The sequence below is a fragment of the Chroicocephalus ridibundus genome, chromosome 4 (assembly GCF_963924245.1).
Source record: "Chroicocephalus ridibundus chromosome 4, bChrRid1.1, whole genome shotgun sequence".
In the NCBI taxonomy this organism is placed as follows: domain Eukaryota; kingdom Metazoa; phylum Chordata; class Aves; order Charadriiformes; family Laridae; genus Chroicocephalus; species Chroicocephalus ridibundus.
The window spans coordinates 40,211,435-40,229,403 of record NC_086287.1 but is presented as its reverse complement, the minus strand read 5'-3'; the positions used below and the strand labels follow the sequence as shown (position 1 = coordinate 40,229,403).

The 17,969-nt window shown below is 41.9% G+C and overlaps 2 protein-coding genes across 6 annotated transcripts in view; one reads left to right on the top strand and one right to left on the bottom strand.

Moving 5' to 3' along the window:
* ARG2 (arginase 2) overlaps positions 1 to 8,191 on the top strand; it is a 22,537-nt gene extending 14,346 nt beyond the window's left edge. The window contains exons 4-8 of the mRNA XM_063331287.1: positions 339 to 498; positions 5,272 to 5,366; positions 5,507 to 5,611; positions 6,914 to 7,050; positions 7,860 to 8,191. Coding sequence (XP_063187357.1) covers positions 339 to 498; positions 5,272 to 5,366; positions 5,507 to 5,611; positions 6,914 to 7,050; positions 7,860 to 8,065 — 703 coding nt within the window. The 3' untranslated portion in view covers positions 8,066 to 8,191. The remainder of the gene's footprint in view (positions 1 to 338; positions 499 to 5,271; positions 5,367 to 5,506; positions 5,612 to 6,913; positions 7,051 to 7,859) is intronic.
* On the bottom strand, positions 4,105 to 17,969 carry VTI1B (vesicle transport through interaction with t-SNAREs 1B). 5 transcript variants are annotated; one of them, XR_010070625.1, is made up of 8 exons: positions 17,590 to 17,969; positions 14,495 to 14,553; positions 13,076 to 13,267; positions 11,550 to 11,723; positions 9,602 to 9,663; positions 8,272 to 8,562; positions 6,244 to 6,515; positions 4,105 to 4,525 (listed from the first exon to the last, which is right to left on the bottom strand). XR_010070625.1 is itself a non-coding variant. In XM_063331288.1 (6 exons), the coding sequence occupies exons 1-6, from the start codon at positions 17,702 to 17,704 to the stop codon at positions 8,466 to 8,468; spliced, it is 699 nt and encodes a 232-aa protein (XP_063187358.1). In that variant the 5' UTR covers positions 17,705 to 17,969; the 3' UTR covers positions 8,181 to 8,465. The 5 variants fall into 5 exon arrangements, 1 of the variants encoding a protein (XP_063187358.1); XR_010070624.1 differs by lacking the exon at positions 6,244 to 6,515; XR_010070626.1 differs by lacking the exon at positions 6,244 to 6,515 and having other exon boundaries at positions 8,289 to 8,562.

Genomic DNA, 17,969 nt, shown 5'->3' with positions numbered 1-17,969 from the left:
GATGTGTCGTGTCTCTTTTGCCCCTCAACTCTTGGGTGTAAACTCTCAGGACGTGTTTGTAATACCTGCACGCAGACCCTTTTGTAATAGATCTTACATGTGAATTTTTCTCCTCTTTTTCACTAACCTTTGATCCTAGAATTGATTGAAGAAAGCAGGGCATGTAAGAATGAATTGTGGGGGCAGGTGTCATGACTGGAATCAAAAATGGGTGAATAGCCGAACTGATGAGTGAGCACACTAGATTTTTCTAGGAGATCATTTGGAGCTAGAACAGGTGAGGATTAGAGTGTGGGAAGGAGAAATGGTGACTAAAGACTTTGCTACTTTACTTCCAGCTTGGCACTTGGTTCTGTCAGTGGCCATGCACGGCAGTGCCCGCACCTTGGTGTGATCTGGGTGGATGCACACGCTGATATTAACACCCCTCTTACAACTCAGTCTGGAAGCCTCCATGGACAACCTCTCTCATTTCTCTTGAGAGAGCTTCAAGATAAAGTAAGTATCTTGCTTGTACAGTTAGCCTACATTGAAATCCTCAGAGCACTTTACTTTTTCAGGTGTGAGGTGCTTTCTTATCTGCTGCAAATGCGGACCTTTTTTATCTGAGTATTATTTGTGGATGTATATACACACATATGCACAAATGCATACACACACGTAAATATAGATATACATACACACACTTAGAAACAAGAAGGAGAAAAAGCTTCTTTGTGCTAGCACCTTGGTGGATTGTATGGTAAGGAAGAGTTCACACAAGCTGTACGTAGCTGGTGACCGTTGTGCCGTGCCCAGGAGTGGAGCTGATGCTGAGGCTGTGCAATGGCAGCAATCCCACCAACTGAGCAAAAGAAAGAACCTCCCCCCAGCCCAGCCTGTGAGAGCTGAGCTGAGCTGAGCTCACCTCCAGGGACAGCTGGTTCCTGCATACCTTGCATGCTGCTTCTGCTTAGTTTGGCTCTTCCGTGTTTTGACAACCTTGGGGCCTGACAGGGGCTGATCCTGCATGATCTCTCCTGACTGGCTGCTCTGCTGTTGGCTCCACTGGCAAATATTACAAATTGGAACAGCTGTACCTGCTTACAGCGTACTTTTAAAGAGATAGTCTTTGTCTTGGAAAGAGGCCAAATTATCAAAAAGAACTGTTTACTGGGGCACGTGGAATGTGTATGGCCAGTTTTTGCTACTGTCAAGACGCTAAACAGGCTGTAGGTTGTCTGAAGGCCTACAGATCCTTTTTGGCTTAGCTATGGACTGTATCTCCCAATACAGGTCCCTGTAGCATCTCCTGGAGACATTACAGTGGCAGCCTGCGCACTGTTAATAGCTGGGGCCTTTGCAGTAGAACTTGGATACCTAGAGTGGCAGCAGGATCAGCACCTGCAGGTTGAAAATGGATGCTGGAGGTGCAGAAAACCTGACTATTTTATTCTGGCACTTTGCACTGCTTGTCACTTCTCTTAGATTTCTTTTTTCTCTCTGATAAATTTTGGATGTGCTGTGTTGATGGAAGTATGCTTCTTCAAAGTAAGATCAAGCACGTTTAACGTCTTTATGGCTACTGAAGATACCATGGCGCTAGGACCTGTTTGGTGGAGCAAGATTGCTGTCATCTGGTACAGCTCTTCTGCTTTTCTCCTGCAAATTCTTTTAAATGAATTCCATCCACAAGTCAATAGAGTCATTGGGTGCTTTTACATACTTTCCTCTTTCTAATAATTCTTGTATGGTCTCTACAAACATGCTAGAATGCCCAAAGTAACACAAAATTAATGGAGCTTCTTGAAATACCCACCCAGGACATGAGAAGGTTAATATAAAAGGTGAGAAGGTTAATATAAAAGATTACCGTATTTCTAGTTTTTTGCCTGTAAGTTAAAGGGGGTAACTTTTATTTTTTCTTTTCTGGCACCTGCACCCAATTCTGCAGGAGAGCTAGGAAGAGCAAGAGAAAATTTTGTGAATTTTGGGGCTCACCTAACGTGAACAGTTTATGTCTTGGTGAGAATAGAACAAAGCTGAGTTCTTTGATAGCTGAGGAAGGAGGAAAAAGAGTAAGATATGCTGCTTTCCTGTTTTGTCAGTAAGACAAAAGTGTTTAATTGGCTTCCTCTGTATACAGTGTGGATTTCTGGTCTGTTGGGCTCTGGTTCTTGAGCAGCACAGAAAAGCAATGTGTGGTGGGTTGGTTGGGTTTTTTTAGAGGTACTGAAAGAATACTGTGAGCTTTCTGGGGTCAATGGGAGAGCAGGCCTCTTGCCAGCAGCAGCAATGAATAGAGTAAGATTAGGCTATGCTGGGAGGTGAATGCCAGGTGTGGTGCCAGTTATGAGATTTTGTCACGAGCTCAGGTAAATTCTAAATATTAGGCAACCTATGTAGAAACATCTGACATAAGCCCCTCAACCTGTATTTGCAGCTATACACAGGCATATACTCATTTAGAGGGTTTTCTTATCATATTATATTCCTGTTTAGAAGGAGGAAAACAACATCTGTCCTGCTGGTACAGGAAGGCTTCTACAACAGTATATTTAAACAGCTGTTTAGCTCTAGTAGAATGGGCCTTTGACAATAGCTTGTCTGGCTATGTATCTGGCTCACTGGAGGGAACTTTTCTGTGTGAACAGGTGTATGTGGCTCAGCTCTCATCCAGTACGGCAGTTGTATTGATAATGGGACAAAAAAATTTACTGTCCTCCTCTCCTGACTGCTTTGCAAGGATTCTTTCTGAATCCTAAAATTGTCTGCTGCCAGCAAGAAGGCTACTCTAGTCCTACACTCTGCTAAGCGTAACTTCTTTCTCAAAGTGATAGACAAACTACCAATAGCACTTTGCTCCTCAAGGAGGTTGCTATCTTGTCAAAGGGTACAAAGCATAGCAGCGCGAGAGGACAGAAGAGATTTTTGTGATGAGCCCTGTATCTCCTTCCTTGCTTTCACTCATGCTGTGAAGGGGTTTTTTGAGCAACTCCCTTCCTACCATGCCACATCTCTGTGTATGCTTCTCTGGGTGGACTCCCATAATTCCCTCAAACTGTCCCTCTGGGTCATGACCTAATAGTCTCAAGAAGGCTAGTTAGCACTTGGCTCCCTGTCTAGATTGTTTTGTAGAGCCAGAGAGGAACAACAGCGCCTTTGAGGATATAAAAAGAGAGCAAAATAGCCTGTATGATTACATTTTATCTTCCTGATTCATTGCCCATCTCTACTAACTGGTGCTGCTCTTCCTGCATCTCCAGGCTCCTTCTTCCTCATTCCCTATCAAGAGGAGATGAGACAGAGGTAGTAGTGTAACACATATCTCTCCTGATGGCACAATCTGTTGAGACCGTTCTTGATCCCCATACCAGCAACTCAGTTTGGCTGCTGTAACCTTCTGTGGGATTGCATAAGAACTGAGTCAGGGCAGGTTAGTCTCTTTGCTTGGTTAGTTTTTGAGATGCGTGAAGTCCTAGCCCTCGGTCACTATATGACCCTACAAACAGCTGTCCTGGCACAACGTAACAGGGGAAACTGATGTGGCAGCAACTGCTTAAATTAGCACACCTGCCAAGCACTCTCCAGGGCTGTTTCATGTCCCTCAGTTTAGGTGTTCTCTCTCCTGTTTTCAGAATCCCTTATGTATCCAGGGCTAAGCTTGGTCAATGCTCTACTGAATTAAATGTCCCCCTGTAGCAGACAACATGAAGTATAAAAGTGATGCATCTGGATATGACATAAAATAAAGCATTTGGCCTGGTTGCTGTAGAACAAAGCCTGGTGTTGCTTGCACAGTCCATTCATGGGTTGGCAGCTGCTACTTGTTTGTCCAGCCAGCCTCACAGGAGCACTGCTTGGCACTTCAATGTTTTAAAAAAACTTTTAAAATTAATTTTGTGGTTTTAAGGGAAAATATTTGTGAACATAATCTTTTGACTGGCATTCCTCAAACCATGCACTAGGGTCAGGGGTCTTGGAAACATTCAAACTAAACTCATAAACTGCTGTTAGTAACTTCCCATGAAAATCCCTGCACCTTTTTCTGATGCCTGTTTGGCTTTACAATCAGCAACTCCTTTTCTATTGCAACAAAGTAAAAACAGAGCCTACCAAAGGAAGTTAAAGCATTCCATTTTCTTTATTAAAAGAGGAAGAGGTATAATTAAAAATGGCAGTATTACATCTACTAACTCTTTGATACTAGAGAGTATCTGACAGTATCATCAGTACTATGGTCAGTTTATGGTATGGTGATGGGTTTTGCAGATGCAGCTTCATTTCTGAGGCCTGAATTATTTTTCCTAGTGGTCTCCAATTCATGACTGCAGAAAAGTTTCAGGTCCTTGCCCCAGACTAACAAATACTTTTTTTATATGTGCTTATTTAATCCCAAAGTAATTAAATATAGCTATGGGTGTTAGCCTTTAAAAACAAATCCAAGTGTTGTAACTAGAACATAATTAGTAATTGAGAAGTACAAGAGGGGAAACAAAGACTTCTTGCTGCTTGACAGCTGTGTTGGCTGTAGCCATTTTCAGAGCTGGGAGAGGAAGAAGAAAAATTTGAGTTAATTTAAAGCACTCCTAAAATCAGTAGATATTACAAACTGAAGGATTTTTATAGTTGCATACCATGACAACTTAATTACCAAAGCTGAAAAATTATGATCTCATTATGATCTTTCATTTGCTGTCTTAGACCTGCTCTCTTCAGTTCTACATTAAAAAACAGTATGATGCAGCCCAATGTGGAGGCCCTACTTCTTGTCATGCTCTTTATTTTTTTTAACTTCCCACTTTGAATTTTCCACCTTTAATGTTTTTGCAACACAGTTTGCATGACTTTTTTGGTGATTCCCCTAAAAAGACACAGGTGCCTGGTTTTTCATTTTTTCCACTTAAGTATCACGTACTGGGTAGGTTACACAGCATTACCATGAAACGCACTGTGTAAGTGACCTACATCTGAGTATCCAATTTCTTATCACTCCCCCTTACATTCACTGATGCTAATTACCTACTGATTGTGGATTTGGGCTTTTTATTCCTCCTCTTCAAACTGGAAAATATAGAAGAGTTAAAAAATCTTTATCCATTAACATTCATCTTGGGTAAAATGGTATGACAAAGGTAAGAACTGATTAAAGCAGGGAGACAAAGTCTCAAGGATGAAGTTTCTCTCTTTAGACCAAGACAGGATGCTACAAATAAATAACTTTTGAGGGATAGCATTAAATACAGTTTTGTTATATATATCATTGACCTAATACCAAGCCTTTGCTTGCAGGTACCACAACTTCCTGGCTTTTCCTGGCTAAAGCCCTGTCTCTCAGCATCTGATATTGTGTACATTGGTTTGAGGGATGTGGATCCTGCTGAATAGTAAGTTGATTTAGGTTAAAGGATTTTTATAATAAGCTGAAATCATGAGCTTCTTTCCATATCTGGCTGTTCACAAGGATTGTTATATTTAAGCTTAGGCCAGTAATGATTTATTTATTTTTTTTTTAATATTTTAACAGCTATATTTTGAAGAACTATGACATCCAGTATTTTTCCATGAGGGATATTGATCGCCTTGGAATTCAGAAAGTTATGGAAAGAACATTTGAACAACTGATGGGCAGGTAACAAACTATTATCTGATTTAAACTACTCTTATCATCCATTTGTTGAATATCTGCTTTCCTGAAAGTTATTTAAGTGAATATTACTCTTGATGTAAAGCAGCCTAACCAAACTGGGACAGCGTCCAGTAAATAGTAAAAGTTGTAGCACTGACTTTAGTATTTGACTTCCACATCTTGAACTGGAACCCGTGTTTGGCCAAAAGCTATGAGATAGGTTACATTGGTCGCTACAGTTGAGGCTCTGTTTTATATAATTTGTTCTGTTCTGCCCGTTTCAGTTAAGCTAATGAAGTTCACTTTAACCACTCCCTCAGCGACATTCAATATGGAAGTCTTTGCTAACCTTGCTCAAGTTTGGGGAACCAGATCAGGGAGCAAATCATGCTACTCTAGGGACACACGGCGAGGATCAGAGTCAGAAAGGGTCACCTCTCACCACAGAGTAGAACAAAATCCTGTAAGCGGAACAAGGTCTGTGTATCTGTACTGGATGCTGTTGCATCTAAAAGTGTGCTTGCTCTTCCTAGCTGCAGCTGTGCCAAGTAAAGAAGCTGCCAATCCAGATGCTGCTTCCTACTGAGCATCTGCAGTAAGTTGGAAGTATGCAGTCTACCATTTAAATAGCTCACCTGAATGACAAGAGGCGTCCAATTTATTAAGCTGTTATCGGTTGACAGACTTAATGTAGTAACCAACTGACATTTTAGGTTTGAGATTATCCTTCCTTTTTTCATCAACTAGGCTTACATGGCAGAGGTTGAAGGCAGCCTTCAACTATTGACCTGAACAATGCAGAATGCCCCACTCATCTTGATGAGCTGTCTATGAAATCCTCAAGCTTGGTGCTTCCTCCATCCTAGATGCCATGCAAATCAAAGTTTCAGCCTTTCACCCTGGCTTTCTGTACAAAAGGAGAAAAGGCTGGATTATATCATACCATACGTTTCTCTACATTTTTCCAACTAAGACAAAAACCAGATAAGATGGTTAGAACTGAAGTACTTATCTTCAGCTAAATCATACCTGAGCAGATGCTCACGGAAAAGAGAAAGACAAACTTCTGTTCCCCCAATGCATACTGGGGAGAGCTCTGAGCTAAAAGATGTTTCCGAGTCCAAAGATATTGGGGAAAAAAAATCCTTTCCAAATGTGTATAAGACATGGTATGGGACTTAGGGGGGGGCTCCTTTAGCATCCTGGAGCTTGATGCTACTTGGCTGATCAGCCTGGACGGTAAGAAATACATGTAGAAAAAGTTTAAGGTTCTGAAATTGCTTTTCTTGTTTTATTCTGCTTCAGGAGACAGAGACCAATTCACCTGAGTTTTGACATTGATGCTTTTGATCCCTCACTGGCTCCAGCAACCGGGACTCCTGTTCTGGGTGGATTAACTTACAGAGAAGGCATGTACATCACGGAGGAAATACACAACACAGGTAGGAGTCAACCACCAGCACTGCACTAAGCAAGGACAGGACAAACTACATACAGTTCATATTGGTTATGTTTTTCCTGTGTAACTAGATAATATGATACATGTAGTCAAAGCTAAGGTGCCTCGAAAGTCAATTCAGCCTTCGGTAAGGGAAAAAGAAGTCCTATAGTGTTGGAAGCAGCTTAACCACAACTTACTTACCAAGAGTAAATAAAATACGTAATATATTAACAACTAATGCCAAAAATGACTTGTCCCCTATTTCTAAACACATGAGGTGAGATGTAAAAAGCTTTCACTAAGTATACTGCAGTTGACTCAATATATGAGGACTTTCCTCCTTATGCCATGGAGTTTTTATTTAATGTGTTTAAACAATGAGTTATTTGCATTTAAAGAAGGAAAAAACCCAACGAGACAGAGTCAATAAAATCATGAATACGATGACAAAAAATACTAGGTGAGACTATTTTATATCCCCCAGTTTTTGGACTGGGAAAAAAAAGACTAAAAAAAAAAAAATTTTCTCTCATAAGTGTATATGGAACATCAAACTCAATTTCCTGAATGCTAAAAGCATGAATGAGTGAGGTAGTGACAATGTAAGAAAGAACCAAATTAAAACAAAAGTTTCATCTAAGAATGATAATCTCATCGCTCACTTGAGAGCCAATTTTACTTGTCTAAGGGGTACAGTAGGTCACAAGCTCAAATATCAGACTTTCTGCAATGAATGAAAGGCTGCGAAAGAAACCCTATGAGAGAATTTGCCCTTTTTCATAGTAACAAAGCTGTAAATCACTTTCACAGGAATGCTTTCAGCTGTAGACATGGTTGAAGTCAATCCACTGCTTGGAGCTTCTCAAGAGGAAGTGAATGCAACCGCTAGTCTTGCCATTGACGTGATAGCAACGTGCTTTGGGCAGACAAGGGAAGGAGCACACATTGCTTTTGATGAACTGCCAACACCCAGTTCTCCAGATGAATCTGACAGTGAAGAGCAAGTGAGGATTTAAGAACCCAAAGTGTTGGGTACGTTGGACATTATAGAGCTCTGCTGAGGCACTTGAGTGTTTAGATTGTCAAGACTTGGCAAATACTGTTACCTTCTCAATTTTTAAATAAACTAGCTTTTCCACTGATTGGTAGCTACTTTATTACATACCAAGATTTATTCGTTTAGTTAAGTATATACAAATTGAGACAATAAAATATTTATTACCTTCTTATTAATCTTACCAGCAGTTCAAGTCTGTCTCTGCATTTTCCTTTTACTCCCATTCTGTCTTTCTAGTGTCAGTACAGTTTCAGTTAACATGCTGTCTCATGAGACAGTTCAATCCTCAGACTGCCCAAGGGAACAGACAGCCCATCCGCTTCCTCAACACTGGAAAAGCTCATCTCGGTCACGAAGATTCATTTGCTGCGAAAGAACTTGTAGTAGACCACACCTCCCAGGATGGCTAATTCCAGGATGATGATGATCGACAGCAACAACTTATTAGTGGTTACTCTAGAGTTAAAAAATAATAATCATAAAAAATAAATCCAAGATAGCTTCCCCCCCCTTGATTATGAAAGCAGATTCTAGATAATCTTACCTTCAATAAGTATACTCCCTGTTACAGCTAGACCCCAAAGTGCTACTGAATAGCTCTTAACAAGCAGGAAGGGACAAACTCAGTCATTTCCTACTCCTGTTTTCCTGGAAATTCTGCTTAAATCTTCTACTTCAACAGTAGCAGTTCTGTTCCTTTTCCCCCACCCCACTTAAGGCAGATCATCCTGCTCTATATGTGCTTACTCATTCAGTTAAGCAAAGAGGAGAACATCAGTTGAAGTCCTCTGCTAAAACCCATGCTGTGGTGCTTTTACTTGGAACTGTCTTTGAACTATAAAAATAGCAAACTAATACTTTACTTTTACTATTGAAAATTATGCAGTTGTTATAACTTCCTTTACCAATGGGTATAAAGGAAAGACTGTTAGGCCAGAAGTACCTACTGGAAATATACTCCTCGAACTGGTTTATAAGGATAATTAAACCTCATAGTTAAGACACTGTAAATACACTTAAGCAGCCAAGGCTTTAGTCATCAAAACAGTACATGGTCAGGCTCAGTTTCTCATATGACAGTCTAATTACCCTAGGGCATTACCGGGGGCTAAACACAGTTGTCTGTGTCATCAGACATCTAACTCACTTAATGCTCAGTGATTTATGGCCCAGCTTTTTCCAACGTAAGTAACACAGAGTTGCATCTAAAGTTACCTTCAGCAATTTGCTGTAACTCGCTTATATCATGTGGGATGGTTAAAGACCCTGTAATGGACTAGAAGAGCAGCACAAATTCAGTAGTGTTCAACCACCTGTATTCTATTAAGTGATTACCAGAGAGGAGAAAACACAAGTTACCATCAGCACACAGGCACATGTTCCTTAAAACCTCCCTGCAGTTCCAGCTGACGCTTTATTCCTTGGTTTTCACCTGAAACTGGCAGACAACAATGCTACCTGCCGAGTGCTGCTTTAAGTCAGTCACGCTACTCACCTCCTGGACATGGAACGGAGAATCTTGCGACTCTTGCTCAAGTTCTCACTTGTATTCACCAACTAAGAAGAAACAGAAGTTATCTGTCAGTTGAACAAGTATACAGCAGCTCTGCAAAGATGCACCTGGAAGTAGCTGGTGTTGCAATGTTGCAATTAATAATGGGACCAATACAAGCTGGAAGCATTGTGGCCTTTCTGAGGAGGAAATAAGAGTGTCATGTGTACTCTCCCTTAGATACATAAAAAGATATGCAATTATGGATCACTTTCTACCACTTTAGTTAATCTACAACTATCAGAAAGTTGGCTTTAGCTCCTTTCATTACATTTCATTTTATTGTTCTAGTTGTTGACACCAGGAGAAAATGATACCAACATGTTCTCCCCAGTGCGTATCTGGAACTGTTTGAAATGCTGTTCACTTCCTAGCAAAGAATGAGCCACGTTGCACTGACAGGTCTAAGTGACCCAGTGGATATGAGCTCTGGACTGTTAATAGATAATCCAGTTCAGCTCTGTAATGCTCAGAAAGGAACTGTCATGTATTTCTCAGTCAGCTATGAAGAAGCACATAATTAAGTGAGGTTACACACAAATAAAAAAAAGCTGCCAGCTCACAAAACAGAGCCAGGATTCATGATGTTTGGCCACCGGAGGTCCCCAGGTAAGATTTCACTGTTCCACTTCCAAACCTTCCAGGGAAGTGAAAGGTACACCGGGTCACTCACCACCACAGACACCTGCCTGCACAATTCCTCTGTAGTTTAAGCTACCGCCCTCAACTGCAAAACTGTCTCTGTAGGTACGTTACTTTGCATTGAGATGGACTGGACCAAGCTGGGAAGAAAATTGCCAAGTCCATTTGAAGCATACTAGAGTGACAATCTTTGATGTGAAAGACCAAGCAAGAAGAAAGTCTGCTTCTAGTTGGAATGTGTGGTTAATACAATTCAGCAATGCAATGTCTAAAAGGCTCACAATAAAAGTCACAGCTTCACGAACAATCTGTGGATAGACTGACATGCTTGAAGGGCTGTAATATTTTTTATTGGAAAAAGAACAGAGAAAAACTATACCTACAAACCTTAAGATCACATTTCCTTTCCTGCTCTCCTACACAAATTAGGGAGCAGGACAAATGAAATTCTGACCAAAATAAAAAAAAATACTTAAAGGAAAAAGCTACAGGCTTTGTTGCAACGAGTACAGAGAACTCCCAGAAAAGGGATGTGCTTTTTGTTTTGGCCGAGCGCACTCACTTGCCAAACTCAGCATCCCCCTGCAAGTCACTCACCTAAAAGCTTGACACTCACGATCCCGTACACACACAGCAAATCCCATCAGTTTGTTACTTAAAAAATTGAATTCTCAGTTTTGCATATGTGTATAAAAAACCCAAATGAACTACTTTTTAAAGCTTCCACAGTAGAAGCAGAGCTTCTTTACTGACCCAAGGACAAGGAACAGGCATTTTGGCTGACACCACTTTCCCACTCTCCTTAGCTAACCGACAAATACTGGAGGGTTAGTAATTAAATAATTAAGCTTCTATTATATTTAATTTCATTAGAAGAACTTGCTAACTGCCTCCCAAATCTAAACCTTTATTAGTAATCCAGTGGTGGCAAGTCCTTATAATTCTTTAAAGTCTGCAATTTTTTCAGTAATGCTTTTTGTTTTTTTCTTTAGCAGGTTTATAGGTCTAATATCCACTCTTGCACAGACACAGCAGCAGCCATTTGGCCATCGTGCTTTGGGCCCTTCTACAGTAATTATTTTCCTTTTATGAGCACAGCATAGAAATGTGGCAGCCTGGCTTTGGTCTGTAGAAACATCCATTGGATTACCACGTCTAGGGAGGTCCCCGAGAGAAGCCACTGGCATGCAGTTCCCACTAAGCAAACATCAGGTTGCTTCGACACAATCCCCACAGTTTCTCCGCTTACTCTGCTCTTGGTGCGTTCCAGTTGCTCCCGCTGCTCCCCAAGCTCTTCAATGATATCGGTGCCAATCTGATCGGTTTCAGCAGCAATTCGGTGCGAGCGCTCAATGCTCTGACTGGCTCGGTTCAGGCTGTCTGTTCCCTGGAGAAGCAGCACCCTCTGTGACTGCAGATTAGTCTGAAAAATAACGTATGCTTAACTGTTAAGCACAAAGACAGAGGTATTAGGTTCTGACATATTAAAAAGTGAGGATGTGACTCCATAGGCCACCCATTTGTATTCGCTGTACATGCTGCTTATGTTAACTGATGTAGCCCAGTGAATTTTGAAAGAGTTCTTGTTCACACGGTAATATTATGCCCAAATCTGGTTAAACCTTGAAAAAGGACGACACAGAGCTGAAGAGTTAAAATAGTTACAAAAACCTGTCTTTGGAACAATTTACTTTTCCATCAAAGAACACTTAAATGAAAATAATATCTTTGCTTTCCAGAGGCTAACTTTTCCTTCCATTCATATCTAAATTCAGTCTTGTTTGTGACTTCACAGTTGGTTGCCAGGGAGATCATTAAGAGTTTACACAGTCAAAAGGATTAGGAACAAACAGCTCCAACAGATGGACTGCTAAGTAACAAAGATCCTCTTTTCATGCCAGTAGGCTCTGCTAGAGGGTAAGAAGTGTTTGCTGACCTTGGGGTCAAAAGGTAGCTCAAAATAAGGTATTCTCTTAAGCTTCAGAAAGTCTAGTCTACCACCCTGTGCTTAGGTTTTAGAGGAACCAAAAAAGAGGAACCAAATGCAAAAATTTACCAAGCTACTGCTACCATGTAGAACACGATACTAAGGAAAGAGCCTCCCTCTCCCCTTCCTTGTCGAAGGCAGACAAACAAAAAGCCCCCCTCCATGAAGCTTCTGTGCAGATGACAGCACTTTGAAGATAAGCAGATTCAGTCTCACTAGCTCAGACATATCTAAGCGTATCTGGTAAACAAAGAAACTGGTGTATTTCTTCACAGTAGCAGCACATCCATAGTGAGCAAAGTGCTAGAGGATGACTTCTTATATTTTCTTGGAATTATTTACACTGAGGTTGCTTAGAAGAGAATTCTACCACAGAACCTATACAGTGCACGACTGACACACTCTGCCAGTTTTGGAAACTAAAACCAGATCAGTTAACCTTTCTTTTCAGTCAGTAGCATCACTTTTATGTTTTCACTGCTGTCGGGGAATGATTAAATAAAGCATTTCGGTATAGACTGTTGTGTAAGTTCCTAACCGCATGGCATTCAAGGAGTTCCATTTTGATTATACTTGTATCTTTGTTTTAGAACAGAAAAGCTCTTTGAGTTCCAGGTGTTCTTTCTCCTCCCTGAGCTATTCATGTTATATGTGGAGAGATATACAGGGAGTTATACAAGCACAAAAACTAAGCAGATTAAAGTAGAAACACTGTAAACAATACATCTGGAATATTCACGTTTAAACAATGAAAGCAATGTGAAATAAAATTTATATCTAATACTCACACTCTGTTCATTTTCTGTGGAGAAGATGCCATATTTTATATCGCCTTGACTTCCAGGGCCCAGTCCCAAATCTGTGCTTCTCATCTCTCTCTGGAACATGGAGAGGTCTCTTCTGTACGCCCGGATTTTGCTCATCATTTGGTTGCGGAAAGGCAGAGGAGCGTACTTCAGTTCTTCCTCCATTTCCCGCAGCTTTAATGAAAGAAAATGTAGTTATTTTTTAAAGAACCAAATCTATTCTTAGCAGCAGCTATACTCAAAATTCACCACCAGATCAAGGGATTCACATGTTTTTATGTGATTGGGCGAGAGGGATTAAGCCCAAACCCTATACCACTCATCTAGTATCAAGTACACTGTTCTGCCTAATGCTGGTCAGCCCACATGGATTTCCAGATACACAATGCCTCAAGGAAAAAAAAAATAAATTAATTGCCAAGCTTAAGTGCTTGATTTTTCTTCTGAAACATCACCTCTATAACTTCAAAATTTGTAGTTCTCACTTTCATATAGTTTAAGCACCTCTAGGATCACCTTCTCATCCTATCTACGCAACAGAGATCTATTGCATAGGTAGGCATGCCAATAAATTCACACTCTGAACATCCGGGCCTGGCAAGTGGAGTTAGGATTTGTAAACCCTGAGATTTTGGATGCATGAATTTTCACATCAAATTTCAGTGACAGTTGTTACAAATTCACAATGCTTAAAGCTGTCCACAAATATGAGCTCTCTCAGAATGGGAGCGCTACTTCTCATACATCACCTACACAGAAACACATCAATAAAGCCCAGTAAGTTAGAGGAATAAAGCATCACGTTCAGCTCCGACTCAAAAACAACCTAACAAATAGCACATTAATATGAAAAGAAAGCTTAATCCATAATGTCTTGCTTAAGAAGACAAATCACATGGGGGTTTTTTGTGCTGTTCCATGTCACCTGCTGTCCACGAAGCCTATACAATAGAGGTTTGAAATATTCAAAGTCCCTGGTATTTAACCATCAGACTATTATAGAAAGATCAGATGGGTTAAGACCAACACGAAAAAAGACTGGGCAGGGGGGAAAACAGCAGATTCCCTACATGACCTCCCTACAGTCACTAGCAATTTTAATTACACCACTATCACTCTCCTTTGTTCAACAAAGGGAAAGCAATACCCAGACTAAAAAAAAAAAAACAAACGAAAAACCCCACATGTAAGAACATTTGTCTGTATCTGTATATGGATGTATACAACAGCCTTGACAGCACAGACACACCTATCAGATCAATTAATCAAACATTAAAAAAATACAACATCTGCCTGCCAGAAGAGGATCCATAAAGAAAGTAAAATTTGGAAGTACTGTCCTTTTAAAGATATCAATAATCCAACTGGTCAGAAAGGCCAGAAGCCTGGACTTATGTTTACCGTTTCATTTGCTTCACGCTGTTTTTCATCAAATTCTCGAACTAGTTTTTTCTTCTCCTCTGTGAAAGAAAAAGTAGCATGTCAGATAAACTATAAAGAAATGACAACAGAACTCCAACTCAATCCATTATAGACAAGGAAGCTGCCACAGACAGCTGATTACAGAGACGCCAGAGGTCAGAATTTACCTTGAACAGGAATAGCCTGTTCCTAGGACAACTTTTCAGAAGGGGGTGGGGGGGACAGAGCAGAAACCAGCCTTCCAAATGCTGGCCACTGCCTCTGGCAGACAAAACAAACCATTTTTCAAACCTGAAATATTTTTCTGGCCTATTATCCTCCAGTCTCCACTGACAGAATCACATGTTTATAAACAGCTTGTAACTATTTCTTACTTTTTGCACACATTTGGTGAGATTACTGAAGGCTGAAACTGTAATTTGGATTTGAACAGAACATCAAGTCAATCTACGTTTCCAAGCGAGCCCTGAAGTTCCTGGCAGATAGGGCACTCCACATTCTCCTGGTCATAAAGTAATGAGGCAAATGGGATAAGCACTCTAGAGTACTCTGAGATTAAAGATGCCATCAAGATACAACCTCAGTTCACGGATTAATGCCCAAATGCTTCCCCCTTCTGGAATGACAACAAAACTGCACATTTTAGTTGTTTGAGACAGTCATTTGCTAAGATCCTTGTATCTAGGGCTTTGGAGGCTAAAGAATGCGTTTCACTGCTGTTACTCTATTTTTAAACAAAACCTTAAGACATGTGAAAAACCCATCATACCTCCCTAATATCCATGATCAATTAAAGTGTAATTCTGAAACTCCCCTTATCTCAGTGGAGCAAAAATACATTTCATAAGCTTTTGCAAAAGCACTGAAGACAACCACCAGAGGACTCTTGTAGAATACGGCAAATGAAACCAAATTCTATCAGAAATCTGATAAATATGCACTAGCCTCATTCATCTCTCCCAGAAGAGGGTAATTCAGTCTTAAATAAAATTTTGGGTAGCAAAAAAATGCAGACAGACATCTTCGTAAAGCTCCTCTAATCTGATTAAATTTAAAGACTAAATTAAAGACAAAGTTATGAAAACATTGTTGCAGTAAAAAACCACAACTTGATAACACCTTTTTGTAAATATGGTCCTCTGCAAAAGAAGCAGTTTTTAAACCACTGAACTCTCAATGGAGAACAGGGAAAAAATCTGAAGCAATAAAAACATTTTTAAATAGGTCCTCTCATATACACGACATACCTAAGCTGTAGGCTTTCCTTTTCAGTTCAAACTCATATGAAGCCCCAGAATTTGAACTGTAGAGAACTTAAAACAGAATTTAAAACCATCATCAAGAAGAAGCTACGCTCTCAAGTAGCGCACAGAATTATTACAGACTAAGCTACATTATGACTGTTAATACATTACACAATAGCTGGTATCAGGAAATGCAGTTTCACATCCCAGTTAATTCAGGAGAAAATGCCGACTTAAGAAGGTTCCTAAATACACTCTCCTCAACTTCTTCCGTGATTTGCCACCATGTACGTTTGTGCTGATGCAGTTATTTGTGTAGTGGGGTTGCACGTTGCAAGTTCTTCCTTTATGCTTTTTATTCTTGTCGACTGCTAGTGGAATTAAGTCAGCTTTGAAAGCTGTCATCTGCAGGTTTAACATCCTTCTAGTACCAAACTTTCTGGAAACTCTAAAGACGGGGACTGCAACCCTGAATTTAACTAATTGTTAAGTGGAAAGCCAGGTAAGAAATGCAATGTTAAGCTTTTCATAGCCTGCGTTACCCAGCGCAGACTGCTATATTCTGAACAAACCATTTCTTCTAGGGTTTGTGAATTAATACCTAAACACATAAAACTGGTCAATTCTGAAAGAACGGCAAGGCTCGACTATTGCAGAACATGCCTTTTAGCCCCTACTCATTCTTGTGGTACAAAACCCAAGCTGAGCTACAGCAGGTCAAGATAACTGCATATCAAGTTTCTCCTATGAAGGAAGTATTTAATCAAAGGGATTCAGTGACATTGCTAAAATTCTCCTTGTCAGATGACTTCCCTTTCCAGTTCTCAAAATACTGACAAGTATTCCGAGAAGCACAATGCCAAGTCCTTACAGAGAAGTGTTTTGTCAGTATTTTACCCACTGGTACGAGCACCGTTACCTAATGGGGAATTCCTGTAAAAATCAGATTTTGCTTCTAATACAACTTTGTGTGGGTTGACAGGTATTTTTTTTCTAGTCTGCTGGTAGGTAGTGCACAAACTAGGCTTTTAAAACAGTCATTTAAAATGCAAATCTTCTCCAATAAGCCTACAAATGGTTGTGGACAGTTAAGATAACGAAAACTACTTTTAATTCTGCCGATGAGATTTTAAACAAGAGTCCAACAATGACCAAAAAAACCAAAACGACCCCAAGCAATGCAGCTTAGGCAGTTCACCTACAAACAGCATAAAATAAGATCCCAACAACAACAACTCCTCAGAGAGGAGACTGAAGCTTAAAGCCCAGCACAGCAGCACCTGGCGATGGAGTCGAAGTTTGCCAGGCAAGGGGAGCTGCTCCAGAGGAGGGAAGCCACACACCTGCCTCGCTACTTACGTATTCGGGGCTTTGCATGACCAGGCCTAATGCTCAAGAGCAAAGCTACCACATTATCGCAGTAACCGTAAAACAAGACACGGTGAAGACAGACCCAGCGAAGCCACCCTCCTCCTCAGAGCGAGGCACGGAGTTCCCGCAGCTGCCTTAGCAAACTCCTTCCCCACACACAAGCATTCTTAAAGGCACTTTGCCCTCCCGCCTGTAAACGCAGGCTTATCTATGGAGAAACATCCCCAACGCCCGGCCCCGGCGCCTCAGCAGGCGCCGGCCACCCGAGCGGCCGCTCGCGGGGGTCCCCAGCCGAAGGGCCAGCTGCTCCGGGTCGGGGAGGAGGAAAAGACCCCGATCCCCCGCTTCCGGCCCGTCCCGGTCCGCTGCCCGCGCCCCGTCCCGCCATCGCTACGCGTCCCCCCCCAGCCCGCCCCGCCCCAAGCAACAAGGGGCCGTCGCCGCCCGCCCCCGCCTCACCGGCCGCGCTGCCCCGCAGCCGCTCGGGGACCCCCCGCAGGTCTCCGAGCAGCCCCCGGAAGATCTCGTGCAGCCGCTCCAGGTGCTCCGAGGAGCCGGAGCCGCGGCCCGCCATGGCGGACGCCCACCCCCTGCCGCGCTCGGCGACGGCTGCCGCCTCCCTCGCCAGGCACTTCCGCCATCGGCAGCGGTGACGGGGGCCTCCCCGCGCGACGCCGGGCGCCCGAAGCGCCGCCCGACCTCAAAACCACCCGGCGGCGGCGGCGGCCGCGCCGGCGAGACCGCCGGGGCTGGCTCCCCGCGGGAGCGAGCCGCCACACGCGTCGCGACAGGGGCTGTCGGCGACGCCACCCGCCGGTCACCGGCGCCGAGTCGTGTCA